The following is a 15,917-nucleotide window of genomic DNA, read 5'->3' as shown; positions in this document are numbered from 1 at the left end:
TATAAATTACATTTTTTTCTTTATCATCACACCAAAAATTATATTTAATTATAAATTAAAGACAATAACTTTATTTCTTTATATTTGTAAAATTATTAGTAATATGTTTCAATGACGGGATGATAATCTAGTCCTTCTAGATCTTTGCTCAACATTTTCTTTTTCTCAATTATTATGAAGTTTGTTTTTTTGTCTCTAAGTTTTGTTATGATTAAAAAAAAAAAACGTCGCTTTTTAAACCATCGGGGAAGAACAAAGTCACTTTACAAATAATAGAAGGATAAAAAGTACAGACAATATTGTTTGATATACACAAAGATGTTATTTAGGTGACAACTAGTAACCAAGTTGTTCAGGGAGTTGGCTTAATAATCACTAAGTTTCAAGTTATTTCATTTATTAACTAAGCTCACAAAGTGAATTTCACTCAAAGCACATATTCTAGTACAAGTAGAGAATTTAATTTTTTTCGTAAATAAATAAAATATTTTTCGCATACATGCACTGTAATTAATACTTTAATATAGTATGGTGTTTTTTTTTTTTTTTTTTTTTTTTTTTTTTTTTTTTTTTTTTTTTTTTTTTTTTTTTTTTTTTTTTTTTTTTTTTTTTTTTTTTTTTTTTTTTTTTTTTTTTTTTTTTTTTTTTTTTTTTTTTTTTTTTTTTTTTTTTTTTTTTTTTTTTTTTTTTTTTTTTTTTTTTTTTTTTTTTTTTTTTTTTTTTTTTTTTGTTTAAAAAAAGATAGTAGGGTGGTATGCTTTCTTAAACAACGCAATATAATTGAGCTATATAAATACGCACGAAACCTGTCTTGGAGTGTATATAGGGGTTTGGGAATATTGAGATTGATAAATGGCGGCGGGCGACATTAAATATGTTTTCCGTTACACAGAAAGAATCCGACCATCTTCTCCGACACCTCAAAATCTCCGAACCTACAAGCTGTCTCTCCTTGACCAGCTAATCAATTGCCTTTATGTCCCCCTCCTCAGTTTCTACAATAACTCCCCCGGCGATCATGATCTTGATCAGCTCAAGAAATCATTATCCAGGGCGTTATCCTACATTTACCCGTTCGCCGGGAGGCTAAAAGACGGGAAGACAATCGATTGCAACGACGAGGGTGCGGACTTTGTAGTAGCCCGAGTGGAAAACAAAATGTCGGAGGTGATGCAGTATCCTAGGTTGGATCGTCTTAGGATGTTGTTCCCATGTAGTCCATACCCAGAAGTTGTGGACTCAACCATTCCCCTTTTGGCTGTCCAAGTCACGCGATTTTCCTGCGGTGGCTCCGCGGTTGCTATTTGCGGTTGGCACGGCCTTGTCGACGCCGCCGGAGGCTATGGCTTCCTCGGAACTTGGGCTGCTATTAACCGGGGACAAGATTTTGGTCATATTTGGTAAAATAGCTAGTTTATTACTCAATTTTAACTTATTTGACCATTATTAGTTATTTGATTTGGTGAAAAAATTTGATTAATCAATTTTTTGTAAGTTCAAAATATTAAAATTCAAAAAAATTGCTTAAAACAATTTTTTCAATTAAGTTTTTGAGAAAGAAATTATACTAACTATTAGGTAACATCTAATTAACCAAACGCCTTTTTACATGTAATCAATAAGTTATAATCTGTAACTCAATTAACTAATAACCATTTATTAAACAGGGACATGCCTGAGAATACCCGCGGTTTGGTGGTAGACGCGAGCACAACGTTTGTACCAACTGATTTATTGTCATCTCTCACTGCCCTCACGGATAGGAATCAGATCATGGTTGCAGAAAAATATGTAACCAAAAGGTTTATTTTCCGAGGGTCAACGGTAAACGCGATCAGAGATAGATACACTCAGCCGGACCATCGTCCGTCGCGGGTGGTGGCGCTGGCGGCATTTCTATGGGCAGCCGTTATAAGAGCCACAAGGGAGGTTGACCAAGATTTCAAGACTCACACGTTGACCATGTCCATGGATTTAAGAAAAAGGTTTAACCCCCCATTTCCCACGTACTGTCTAGGGAGCATCAATCAAGTGGTGGGGGCGCGGTGGGAGCGTGGCGGCGACGGAAAAGAATCATCGGCGGCGGTTGACGGCGGAGTCCTAGTAAGGAAAGTCCAAGAAGCCATTAGTAAAATTGACGATAACTACATCCAGAAAATGCACATTGGGGGAGGTTATCTCAAGGAACTTATGGCTATATCCAATAGTTTTTCAGTGGATAAAAAACATAACAAGGGTTTAAACATCAGCAGTTGGTGCAAAGTACCATTTTACGAGGTTGATTTTGGGTGGGGGAAGCCGAGGTGGATATCCACTATTCTTGTTCTGAAGGATTTGGCTATTTTTATGGACATGGATGATGGAGGGGTAGAAGTGTGGTTAGGGCTACCTCAAGGTATCATGAGCAATTTAGAGATGGACGAACAATTTCTGGCTCATTTATCTTATAGCCAAACTGTGTGGGATTATAATCTACACAGTGTCATGAAAAGTAAGATGTAATTTGATTATCATCGAATTACATAAATAAATGATAAATAAAATTGGATTTTAAATTGAGCGTAACTAGTTAATTGGTACAGTGGTGTTGACTGTTGAATTCCCCTCTGTTGGTGGTTCGTCTTTTATAAATGGTAATAATAAAACAAAAGATTATTGATAAATGGAACATGGAGTCTCAAACACATATATTACAAAAGGGTGAAAGGTCGATGATGAGTTTCATTTCTTACTATTTTTATGTGCATATTTGATATTAAATTCATGATTTTGTGTTAATTGGAAGCTAAGTATATGTTTATTTGATTTCTTTGTGTCATTATGATGATTTGGAGGCATTGATTTAAGAATTATGTAAATTAGAGATCTATTGGATGTGTTTTGAAGTCATATTGAGATAAATTAAAGGTGCATTTCAATAGTACGTTGCGACTTGTGAGAGGTAAAGAAAAAAAGTGAAGAAGTGGAGTTAGAAGTACAATGGCATGACCTGGAGACACAAATGAGCAAATGAATTGAACAAAATTGCATTTAGAGTGAAAATCAAGACTCATGTTGACGCTCACGACCATGCATGATTGTCAGTGTGAGAAACTTTGTTCTGTTTTCCTCGGCTAGTGGTATAGACAACGTCTTAGTATTTTAACTATATATCTCAACAATATAATGTCCAAATCAAGTGATTAAAATGACATTGTAAATATAATTGAAAGAGTTGTAACTTCTATGAAGACCACAAAATCTAATTTGAACGTTAACAAATTGATCGAAAAATGGATTATAAACTAGAATTGCAGCACAGAGTACAAGGGTCACGACTAGACTCACGACTATGAGCTCAATCTTGAGCGGGTGAGGATTGGTTGTTATTCAGATTATCCAATTGACACTCAATATCCAAACCGAAATTTGGACTTGGGTACCCCAATTATATATATATATGTGTGTGTGTGTGTTTTAAGTGCTAATAAGCGGCTTTTTGTCCCTTTCCTAATATCCATAAACATTTTTGTTAACCACCTTCTACTCTTCACAAGAGATCAAAACTCTATTCTTTTTTCTCTGTATCTAAATTTGTAAAACTTTTAAATGCGAAGATGAAACTCCGATGTGCATATATTTGCTTCTTAAGGCGTATAAGTTTGCAGCTTAAGGTGCATAAATTTGCAAATTAAAACTTTGAATATGTGAAGCTAAAACTCTATGTGCATAATTTTGCTCCTTAAGGTGCATAAGTTTGCACCTTAAATTAAGTGCATGAATTTAAAGCGGATGGTGAAGAACTTTGAATTCTTGATTGCCTAACATTAAAACTTATAAATTACAACTTTCACACCGTAGGTGCATAATGTTGAACCTTAGGGAGCACAACTTCCATCTCTAAGGTACATGACTTTAAAGCGTAAGGTGTACAACTATGAATCTTTGATTGCCCAACATTAAAAATTAGAAATTACTACTTCCACGTCATAGGTGCATAACTCTAAACCTTGAGTACAGGTTTCCTCTTTATAAGGTGCATTAATTTAAATTGTAAGATGCACAACTTTGAATTCTTATTAGTTGCCTAACATTAAAACTTATGAATTACGACATCCACGCAGTAGGTGCATAATGTTGAACCTTAGGGAGCACAATTTTACTCATTAAGGTGCATGAGTTTAAAGTGTAATAAGGTGCACATCTATGAATCCTTCATTGCCTAACATTAAAAATTAGGAATTATTACTACTTCCGCTCCGTAGGTATATAACTTTCAAGGATTTGAAGGGGAAAAGATCGTAGGCCCAATGAGTTAGTTACTACCACAACTTCTTGGAAATTAAACTAAATCTTCTTTTTAAAAATAATTAAGACTATGTTTGGCAAACCTACCTTAAAAGTTAGCTGAAAGCTGAAAAGTTATAAGCTAGAAGCTAAAAACTGAAGAGATGTTAAAAAAACTATATATTCGATTACACCAAAAACAATTACGATCAGAATCTTATAGTTGCTTAACTGATGCTTTGACACATGGTGAATTGAATCTAGCAACACAAGGAAATCGTGTAGTGTTGCCGTCAAGTTTTACTAGTGGGGCACGTTACATGATTCAAAACTATCAGGATGCAATGACAATATGTAGATGGATCGGTTATCCTAACATTTTCATTAATTACATTTACATGTAACCCAAAGTGGTCCGAGATTGAACATTACTTAAAGGAAACATGGTTTGAGGCCAAAGACCGTCCCGACATTATTAGTCGTCTCTTTAAGATGAAGTTGGATGCATTAATAAAGGAATGTAGAAAAGATAAGCTCTTTGGAACAATCAAACGTGTTATTTTTTTATTACATTTTTTAATTATCTTATATGTTAGTTGTTTAAAAAGAGATTGTATGTTCGTGTATATATATATATATAGAATTACATTCTGGTAAAAACATATCTTAATATACAAACATGTGGATCGCTGGATGGCTGGATCGGACGGATAGGATTGCATTTGGGCGAATGAGATCTGTTTAGTTTTAGCGCTGGTTTGTATTGTAAGGGGGGTATTTTTGGTTTTTAGAGGTGGGTAGCGTATTTGGGTCCAGGTTTAATTAATCACGCGCCCTTGATTGTAGGGTTCATTCGTATCCTTCGCTTGTTGTTCGCGTGGCCGTGGTGTTTCATCGTCTTCCCTCCGCGTGAGTGTGGTTGCTCGATGGTCGACGGTGGGGACGGCGGTAGATCGAAACGGCGGGTCCACATACCGGTCGAGGTAATTGCTTCCATCCCTTTGCTTGTTTTTTTTTTTTTTTTTTTTCCGGGGGTTGTGTTGGTATGGCGTTTTTTTGGCTCGTGTATGATTGTTGGCGGTGGTCGTCGGAGGTGTGGGGGTTGCCGGAATTTTACTGGGATTTAATGATTGTGGGCTAGACGGGTTGGGGTTGCCGGATTTTTTACAGGAATTTTGTGGTTGGGGTTTTTTTTTTAATATTTATTGATAGTGGTAATTCGATGTCAGTGTTTGCATTTTCGTAGGGGTGTGACCATAGTTGTGGTCTCGGGTGTGTGTGGGTTTTTGTTAATATGAGCTTTGTAATTCCTGCGTTCTCGTTAGGTAGACATAGAAGTCAGGTAGCAATGGGTGTTTGATGGTGGATTATTAAACTCCAAACACTAGTATCAATTTACTTGAAAGAAGTAGCTGATTAATTATGGCTAACATCTAACAGGAACGATAATTTAAGTTTGGAATTGGGTTGATTATTATATGCCATGAAAGTAATTAAACTAAATACCTTTAAATTAGTCTCTTTTTTTTTTTTTNTTTTTTTTTTTTTTTTTTTTTTTTTTTTTTTTTTTTTTTTTTTTTTTTTGCATTAATGAACTCAGTAGTTGTGAACTTGGCTCCTATTAAAGCAAACCAAATATTACCCAGGAAAAGTGATTGAGGAAGAAAACCATGGTTCAGATATTTATATTCCTAGTTCTGTGGTCTGGTTTTTTTTTTAACAGTTTCAGGGTTGATTGTGTTCCGGTGGTGTTGGCGTTTGGGTGTAGGTGTGTGCACGGTGGGTCATTTTGTGTGCGTCGCAGGGGATGGTGGTGGGTTTTGATGGTTTTTAAATTTTTGACAGTTCACTAGTATCAATTAGCTTGAAAGAAGTAGCTAATTAATTAATGCTAACATCTAACAAAAACAATAATTTAAGTTTAGATTTGGTTTGATTATTATATGCCATGAAAATGATTAAACTGGATCATCGATCTCTCTTTCCAGGCCATGCTTGAGTCTATTCACACGCAGTTACTTTTCGTTTCACCTGTTTGTGTCTCTCTATTCTAAGTTTTTGTATGCGTCGCTGGCAGCCTCTCCATTCCATCGTCGTTGGAGTTTGCTATTGGTAGTTTTGTTTGGGTGTTTGTTCTGTGTGTTTTTTGTATGGGGTTAGGGGTTTGTTCCTAGTGTTTTACGTATGGGAAGTGCTAGGGTGGGTTTGAGCAGGTTGTGTTATGAGTTTTTTTTTTTTTTTTTTTTTTTGGTTTTTGGAGTATGTTTTTAATCTACTGTGTGCATTGCTCGATTTTAGTGTGTGCAATATGTTCTATAATATTGAATTGTGATGATTTAATTAGTTATGGTAGGGGGTGTGCTTTTGGTATAGATTCCACTGTTTTGTTTCACTTATTTATTGAAGTATTCTGAAGTTCGTTGGATTTGGGGTAGGTGTGGGCGTGTTTAAATATAGGTGTGTGCTCTGTTGTTGGGTTTTGTAACATGGGACCATTTCAAAAATTTGGTTGCTTTGTTGTTGGGTTGTTGGATGTGGTCACTACACCTCGTCCAGTGGTTAAGCCGTATGAATGGTTGTCTGTTTTTGGTTGTTTTTTTTTTTTTTTTTTTTTTTTTTTTTTTTGAGGTAAGAAGTCTAAGGTTCTGTGATCTAATCCAAGTGCCTCACAGAGTTGTGTCAGCGACGACGACTTTCTTTCGCCACCTAAGGCCTTTCTTGCGATGTTGCAAGAAGACCCTGTGTGGGATGCCCCAGATAACGAGCTGACAAGGAAAGAGGATGCATTGTTTCCTATCCTGTTTTGATTTCTGCAATTACGCTGAACTACATGAAGGGACTCGCAGTTTATGAATTCTATTTACATAAATTTGGAAATTTATGCCAGGCGTACCAGTATATCAGTCCTTCTTTCGGTCCTTTGTAGAGATGTTTTTCCCGTTATTTCGTTTTGTTGGTTGTCGCTAAGTTTTGACTACATTTAATACTGTTAGCATTTTTTCTTGTGGCATTCTTTTGTGCACATGCTTCATTTTTTGTTTACTGACCTTTTGGTATGTTATTGCGCACTTTTTACCTTGGCTTTTTGTCCATAATCATGATAATGCGTTGGCTAATTAAGTAGAGTATTTGTTGTTTTGGTTATTTCGTTGTGTGCGCTTGTTTCTTCACGAGTGTGCACACTGGTTAGCCGCGGGGTGGCCCGTGTGCACAACTGCAGACCAAGTGTGTGCACTTTTTTCCTACGTGATCCCCCCACCCACCCCCACCCCACCCCACCCCACCCCAAACTGTAGTTAACATTTTTTAGCACACTAGGCAATATACGTGTGCTTCACCCGTTCTTCCACTATAGTACCCATACGCGTGTGGGTTACCTAGTTAAACGCATGAACTACTTAGTATTTAGGTCGTTTGTGCCCAAGAGATTGCATTATTTCGTCTAACCTTTTGGTATGTTATTGTGCTCTTTTTAACTTTGTTTTTTGTCCATAATTATGATAATTTGTTGGCCAATTAAGGAGAGTAGTTATTGTTTTGGTTATTCGCTATGTGTGCACCTACTTTTTCATGAGTGTGCACACTGGTGGTTGTGGGGTGCCCCGTGTGCATAACGGCAGATCGGGTATGTGCACTACGTTCCTACGCTGTCTAAACTAAATACCAAAGCTGCAACTGTAATATTCAAATTAATCAATTAACAAATTAAATACCAAAGACTAGCTTATATATGCAAAGTAATCAGTGTTGATTAATTACTGCACACACATAGGCATTCGCATGCACACACTCCTATTTGGCAGTACCTATCACACAACATTTTAAAATCCATTATCCTATTACAGACCATATTGGCAAGCTGTGTGCACACGCGGCTAGAGTTGTGTGCACAAGCCATGTAAGTGGGATTTCAAACTACCATGTGTGTGCTCTCGGGTGTGTGCATCCATACACCATATTCATACACATATTCATCTAGTTTTGACACTGTCTGCATGTCTTAACCAACAGAAGTAACAAATTAACAAATCAACCACAACTTGCGTATATGCTTTTTCTTTGTTGCTCTTGAGTCTCTTCCCTCGACCTTTGTTGTTTGCAACTTGGGTGCTTTAATGCTTGGTAGAATTCGACTCTTTCTTCTACTATAGCGAATTTTTTGCCAACATATGGTGTTTTATCATCAATGGCAGTAGGCAACCATTGTTTAGTCTCGTCCTGTAATATTTCAATCTCACATTCGGCTTCTTCATCTCCAGATTGCTCGGTCCCTAACAAATAACAATCACCATATTTTATTGCAATAATATTACATGCAATGGATCATAATGGTTTCAGTCAGTTTGGGTTTCCCTACGTTAAAATAAACCCAAGCAACCAGGTTTACGCATTATATGTTTGTGTCATGCACTACCGCATACTGTGCACGCTCAGACATGACTGTGTGCAAGGGCATTGCAATGCAACTCCTCCCCCGCTCAGGCCGTCTAATTGTTTACAACTTAGTTTCTCATTCTATTATAATCGATTTCATTCAATCCCGCTACCAGTACGAACATCATCGAGTGTTTATGTTAATTATAAAACTTAAATAGTAAGCACGGTTCATCAAAATTTGTTTAACTAACCTGAGTTTGTATGCTGTTCATGTTATGGACGAATTACTAACCTGAGTTTGTCGCCTCCATACTGCTTGCAGTTTCATCCATGGTTTCTCGGCATGATGGTGTGTGCGGCTTCCCCGGCCTGCGTTGGCTTTGCGTTCACAAGAATGAAGACTAATCCTACCATACTCACACTACCTTAATTCTAGCGTGAATATTATTCCAAATATAATTTGATTTTAATTTGGGATTGGTTTCCCATAATTGCCCTTCTAGCTTATAATTCAAAATCCTTAATTAATTTAGTCAGCTTCATCTAATCCGTCCGTCTGCGCACATCCAATGGCCAAATCTTATCCACATGTTTGTATTTTAAGTGTGTTTGCACTTGAATGCAACCCTATATATATATATATATTATATATATATATATAAATTGTAGTTATATAAACAATTGAATTTCAAAAGCGAGGACTACCACATACTCATATTCAACTATTATATTCCTAGAGAAGACAGTTGAGAAAAATACAATTGAATATTTGGACTATATCATATAGTTGAAATTTGATGGAGTAGTCTTTTGGATGAGTGAATGTGTAAGAGGTTATCCTTACACCGGATATCGTTCTCACAAGGATTGGCGATAGGAGTAGAGCTTTAGTGTTCCAAGCATAAGATACTAATGTTCCTCATGGAAATCTAGCCAAACCGAAGGGTTGATTTGGATACAAACACAATATCAAACAACACACTATAATGAAAACAAATAATAAATAGGGACTAAAAGATGATAGATGTCATATAACAATAGGGAAGCCTTTCTCAAGGTCATCCCACACTCCTAGAACATTCAAGGACATTTCCATGACTCAAGAATGTCTAAGAAGCATTTCATCAAACACTTGGTATTCTTAATATCACACACTCCCATTTTCCCAAAGGTGAAGCATGGTTGATCAACTCCTTGAACTTCATAATGAAAATATCACAAGATTCGTAATCAACAAGGAATTTCATAACACAAGATAAAAGATCAAAGCAATAAAACAAGAAAATAAATTGCAAGAAATGAAATAAAGAGTAGAAGAACATATCTAGTGAAAATGGATATGAAATCCTTGAAATCCAAGTGTAAATGCTACAATCTAAGCTTCCAAAATGTTTAATAACCTAAATATAAGTCTAATCTAACCCTAAAATATGAAAAGAAAGAGTAGAAAATAGCTAGGGTTCTAAGATGGGTCGGAACCATAGAGAAATGAGTGAAAACAAGGTTAAATAGGAGTAGAGACGGGCTGCAAATTCGCAGATCTGGGAGGCTCGATGCGTCGAGGGTGATTCTCGACGCGTCGAGCGTTTACAGAATGTTCTGCCAATTCTCGACGCGTCGAGAATCCTCCTGCAACGACGGTCCGGATTGCAAGCTGAGTTTGACCCTTTTCCCTTTTGACTTAGACTTTGATGTCTTCGTAGAAGTTGTAGCCCTTCGAGTCTTCTTTCCAATGGTTCAAGAATCACTTCATTTGGACGTTTTTAGGCCGAGATATGGTCAAAATACTAAGACGTCGACATGCAGTGTGAGAATTGCAACACTTTGATCTTTTGCTTCTCTTTTGTTTTGGTTTGTCCAAATGACCAACACCATTAAAAATACCACCTTAAGACTTCTTTGGAAGTGTTTCATCCATCTCCTTAGCTTCATATTTGGTTTCCATTTGACTCCAATGCCCACCAAAATGCATGGAAATGATCATCTTTGCTTCAATGTTTTCCACCTCTACTACTTGCAAAATAACACAAATAAGCATTAATTCTCATGAATTTTGGAATGATCTATAAACATAATTACTTAGTGAAAAGGGGAAAAATATAGACAAATAAGCACTTATCAAAATTCCAAACAAAAGTATGGCCTAGGGTACTACAATGTTGTCGGGGAATTCATGATACATGGGTGATGAGTAAAATGGTAATAGTAAATAGAGGGTGTAAATATCGTTTCGCTGAGGATTGGGACTATGACACGTATATGTGTGAATTATAAAATTCTAGGCACTAAAATCTTGGAATTCACTAGAATTCAAGCAACTAAATTTAAGGAATGGAAATAAAAGGATGCAAATAAATAAGGGAAAAACTATATGATAAAAGAATGTGTTAAATTAGGGATATTGCAATCTTGATGTTCTAACAAACTTAGAATTAGGGGAAAAACAATTAGCCAAGGATTATTGGCAATGCACTCAAGAATCAGTTCAGCTACTTTTGTAATCAATAAACTAGAATTAGGTTAGGATTGCCCCACTTTTGTGATGCATCAATCTTAACCTTAAAACACAAAAGCATTATAAGCCCCCAAATTACCCCATATTATAGTAGGAAAAATTGGGTTGAAATTGGTAAGGCTTGAGTCTTTCACCCAACTTTCGTTGTGATGAAATCCTCTCCAAAGAAAATCAATTAAAGTTGCGCATCAATTATCAATAAGAGGAATTTATAATCCAATTCAAACATAAAAACCCTAGGTTAATAAATTATTTCCTTTATGCAATAATCATAAACCTGCTAGCATCAAGAATAGCAATAGAACCCTAATCCAAACCCAAAAGCTAACTACTCATGCATCATAAAAGTAAACAAAGCAAATCAATAATAAATAACCATAAACATTGCAAGAAATCTAAAAAGAAAGTAAATAAAGGAAGAAGAGAACTTTACTAGTAATGAAGAACAAATCCAACTCCAATCCAAGATTCCAAGCTTGAAATTAAATAATCTAATGTAAAACTAATCTAAACTATGCTAGGGAAATATAAAGAGAAGAGGAAAAATAACCTAAAAACTACTAGGGTTGTGAACCAAGTAAAATAGAATAAAATCGTAGCATAAATAGGAGACAGATGGGCCTCACAGCCCACCTGGCAGCTTCCAATTTTGATTCTTGTTTCCTTTCGTTCTTAGGTACCTTTACTTCCAAAATTGATCCAAAACATTCCAAAATCCTTCCTTTCCTATTAAGAATTAGGCAGTTAATATAAAAAACAACTAAAGTAGGGAGTGAATAATAGTTCAGAATCAAAGACATCAATGGGCCATGTGGGGCCGCTAGGACAAACTCGCCATGCATGGCTGTTGGGAAGTTACTAAATATTTTTCCAAAAAACATGTGGACAAATCATGTTTAGATGAAGATGGGTATCCCGTGTATAGGCGCAAGAATGATGGCCAGACGGTGAATAGGAATGGAATTGATCTTGACAATAGATATGTTGTACCACATAATCGACACCTTTTAATTTGCTGAAGTATAAGACTCATATCAATGTAGAATGGTGTAATCAATCCCGTTCTATCAAGTATTTGTTTAAATACGTGAATAAAGGTCATGACCGTGTTACGGCTGAATTCTACAAGCCTGTGTTGATGAAGAATGGGGTACTGTAATTGATGAGATAAATATGTACTATGATAGTATATGCATTTCTCCATGTGAAGCATCGTGACGTCTTTTTGGATTTGAAATACAACATAAGGCTCCTTCGTTGAGCGTTTGAGTTTTCATCTACCACATCAGCAATCAGTTGTATTTGCCAATGATGATGCAATGAAAGACGTCTTACAACGCCCGTCTGTAGCTCATAGTATGTTTCAAGAATGGTTTGGAGCTAATAGAAAATACCATGAAGCACGATCATTGACTTACACAGAGATGCCCACTAAATTTGTATGGAAAAAAGATCTTTGAGAATGACATCCTAGAAAAAGAGGGTATGCTATTGGTAGAATATTCTGCTTACCACCAGGTAGTGGAGACATTTATTACCTTAGATGTCTACTCAATAAAGTTAGGGGACCAACGTGTTTTGAAGATTTAATGAAAGTGAATGGAATACAATATGAGTCTTTTAGAGATGCCTGTTATACTAGAGGACTAATAGATGGTAATAAGGAAAATGTAGATGCGATTAATGAGACAAGTTATTGGGTATCACCTTCAGCTCTTAGGAAGTTGTTTGTAATACTTTTAACTTCAAATTCAATGTCAAAACCGGAAGACGTTTGGGAAGCTGTGTGGCATCATTTAATTTGTCAGATGATGCACAATACAATCTTAGACATCAAGTGCGAGATCTAGGTTCACATTTTTTTAATCTTATTATATCATTTCATTTTTCATATAATATTTCAGTTAAGGTGCACTATTTAAAAACTTTAGGTGCGTGATTTTTGTTATTAAGGTGTTTTGTTTGTGTGTTTAAGGTGTGTGTATAAGATTCAAATAAATATATCTAAAAAATATTTTAAATAATAGCTCAAAAATATATATTAATATTTATATTATCTAAACTAAATTTTAGGTGAACTTAATACATTATTATTTTGGATATCAAATGTAAAAATCTTACATATATTAGACTTAAAAAATAAAAATTATATTTATTCCATTTAAACCAAACATATCCAAAAATATTTTAAATATAAGGTTTAAAAATCACTCAAAATTAAAATTGTGTTAACTTTATAACATTAATCTAAAAAATATATTTAAAAAAATAGTGTTAGTAAATAAGTTTTCTAAACAAAAAAATAGAGAATAGAAAACAGAGAACAATTTCAGTTAGTAAACGGATCCTTATTTTTATAATATACATGTCTATTCATCCCAATACTTTTAATATAAATATATTTAAAAAATTAGTGTTAGTAAATAGTGGTATTAGATCTCTTGTACCTTGATCGGTTAGACTTCGAGTGACTGCCTGATGATCTCTATTTAAAACCAAATTATTTTTTAGGTACATAAATTTTATAAAAAAAATGCATGGAAGGTTTTTTGTCCAAACATATTATCTTTAAAATTGATAAATTTGACGATTGGAAGGTGCATATGCAGCCACACCTTTTAGCTCTTCACAATGAGATGTAGGAGGTTATCACCGAAGGAACAATGGAGATAAATAGATAATGATGGTTAATTAATACTTTAGCAGTTCAAAACGTGGATACTGATAACACATTAATTTGACTATATTATTTTACCTCTCACTTTACTTCATTTGATATCCATTCTAGCATGCAAGATTAGGAATTTTAATTAAGTAATGAGTTGTTTGACTAATGAATAGTAAACAAGACAGATAAAACGTGATATATGTAGTAATTTTTATGAATATATGGTACATTTTAATATACTAAAAGTACATTATATTATTCGTGTACTAAATTTAAATTATTTGATAGTATACAAAATAATATGCTTTTCGTAATTAAATAATATACTTTATGTACATAAATAATATACTTTTGAAATAAGGGTCAAATAAATCCTCCAATTATATACCAAAAAGCAATTAGACCTTGAACTAAAACAAATTCAATCGAACCCTTACACTTGTTAAAAATGTGCAATTAACTAATTTGACTTGTCAATGACCTTGTGGTTTAGTAACATGAAGCGATTCTCCCAAATGAGAGGTTATGGATTCGAGCCTTAGTGGGGTGGTATTGACTCTTTATGTTTCAGTAGGTTGAGAAAGTATATATGAACATATATTCAATTGTAACAGAGTCAGTAACACTAAAAAAAAAATTAATTTGACCTTTAATAACATGAATGTTACCTTCAAGTCACATGCCACATAGATTAATATTTTAAAAAATTATTAAAATAATAAATCAAGATAATTATATTTTAAAAAATTATTAAAATAATAAATCAAAATTGTTATATTTAAAAAATTATTAAAATAATAAATCAAAATAATTATATTTAAAAATAAAAATAAAAAACAGACTGCCATTGCTTCCTCGTCTATGTCGAACTCGACGGAGCCATCTAGTTCGACATGGAAGAAGTAGCTTGCGGGTTTCTCCTGTACGTTGACTTCTCCATCAGATCAGATGGAGAAATTGTCAGTTTCTTCGTCTGAAACGGATGGAGAAGCCAACCGCTGGCTTCTCCGTCCGATTTGAATGGAGCAGTCACATGGCTTCTCTGTTCTAAAATTACAGTTGTTTGTCCTGGGGACAAAGAAGTCTGGCAACTTTCTATTTTTTAATTTGTTTTATTTTTTAATTTTTTTTTTGAATGGAAAGTTACATAGGATGCCATGCAATCAAAATTAACTGGTTACCTGTTAGTAACTTGTTAAATATGTTAATTGCACAATTCTAATCAATCTAAGAGTTTAATTGAAGCCCTTTTTTTTTTTTTTAATTTGAAGGTTTAATTATATTTTGACATATAGTTGGTGGGATTATAGTTCATATAAATGAAAATAACATACATCAATTGTTTATTTGTTTTTTGTTGAGAAAAATGTTTGAATGTATTATTGGAACAGTACATGCAGCCTTTCGTGTAATATAAACTTTCTTTAAAAATATGGTAAGTGTTTTGATTCAATTGTAAGGTAACCAAGACAAGAAAGAGGGGAGATACAATTAAAACGCTCCAAACTCCATTAAAAAATAGAAGAAATGAAAATTTTGTAGAAATGACGCATTTCGTCTTTTACCTATATGCTTTATCACCTTCTATGACATACATAAATTGATAGGATTAAACATTTATCATTACGTATAAACAGATACTGCATTATAACAGAATCATTAGTACTCAAAAATAAACATTTATCATCACACCAAAAATTTTATTTAATTGTAAATTAAAAACAATAGTTTTATTTCTTTATATTTGTAAATAATTAGTAACACGTTTCAAAGGCAGGATGATAATTAATCTAGTCCTTCTAGATCTTTGCTCAACATTTTTTTCTCAGTTATTATGAAGTTTGTTTTTCAATTAGTCCCTAAGTTTTGTTATGATTAAATTTAAAAATCACTTTTTAAATCATACGGAACAAATTAAACAATAGAAGGATAAAGAGTACAGACAATATAGTCGATAACTTGATATACTCAAAGATGTTATTCAAAGGACAAATGGCGGCGGCCGACATTAAATATGTTTTCTTTTTTGAGTACAAATATGTTTTCTTAAACAACGTAATATAATTGAGCTATATAAATATGCACGAAAAC

At 34.1% G+C, this 15,917-nt stretch overlaps 1 protein-coding gene across 1 annotated transcript; it reads left to right on the top strand.

The window, feature by feature from the left end:
* The first annotated feature begins 839 nt into the window (after positions 1 to 839).
* LOC116002627 (stemmadenine O-acetyltransferase-like) lies at positions 840 to 2,565 on the top strand. Its single transcript, XM_031242794.1, has 2 exons — positions 840 to 1,400; positions 1,668 to 2,565. Exons 1-2 carry the CDS (start codon positions 853 to 855, stop codon positions 2,500 to 2,502), a joined length of 1,383 nt encoding a protein of 460 aa, XP_031098654.1. The 5' UTR covers positions 840 to 852; the 3' UTR covers positions 2,503 to 2,565.
* Positions 2,566 to 15,917: the final 13,352 nt, after the last annotated feature.

This window comes from Ipomoea triloba, chromosome 13, assembly GCF_003576645.1.
Source record: "Ipomoea triloba cultivar NCNSP0323 chromosome 13, ASM357664v1".
NCBI lineage: Eukaryota > Viridiplantae > Streptophyta > Magnoliopsida > Solanales > Convolvulaceae > Ipomoea > Ipomoea triloba.
The sequence above is the reverse complement of the archived record's forward strand: the minus strand, read 5'-3'. Positions and strand labels throughout refer to the sequence as shown.

Coding starts and splice junctions, on each gene's coding strand:
- LOC116002627 (XM_031242794.1), top strand. CDS start 853: ATGGCGGCGGGCGACATTAAATATGTTTTCCGTTACACAGAAAGAATC. Junction 1,401..1,667: donor CAAGATTTTGGTCATATTTG/GTAAAATAGCTA, acceptor TTTATTAAACAG/GGACATGCCTGAGAATACCC.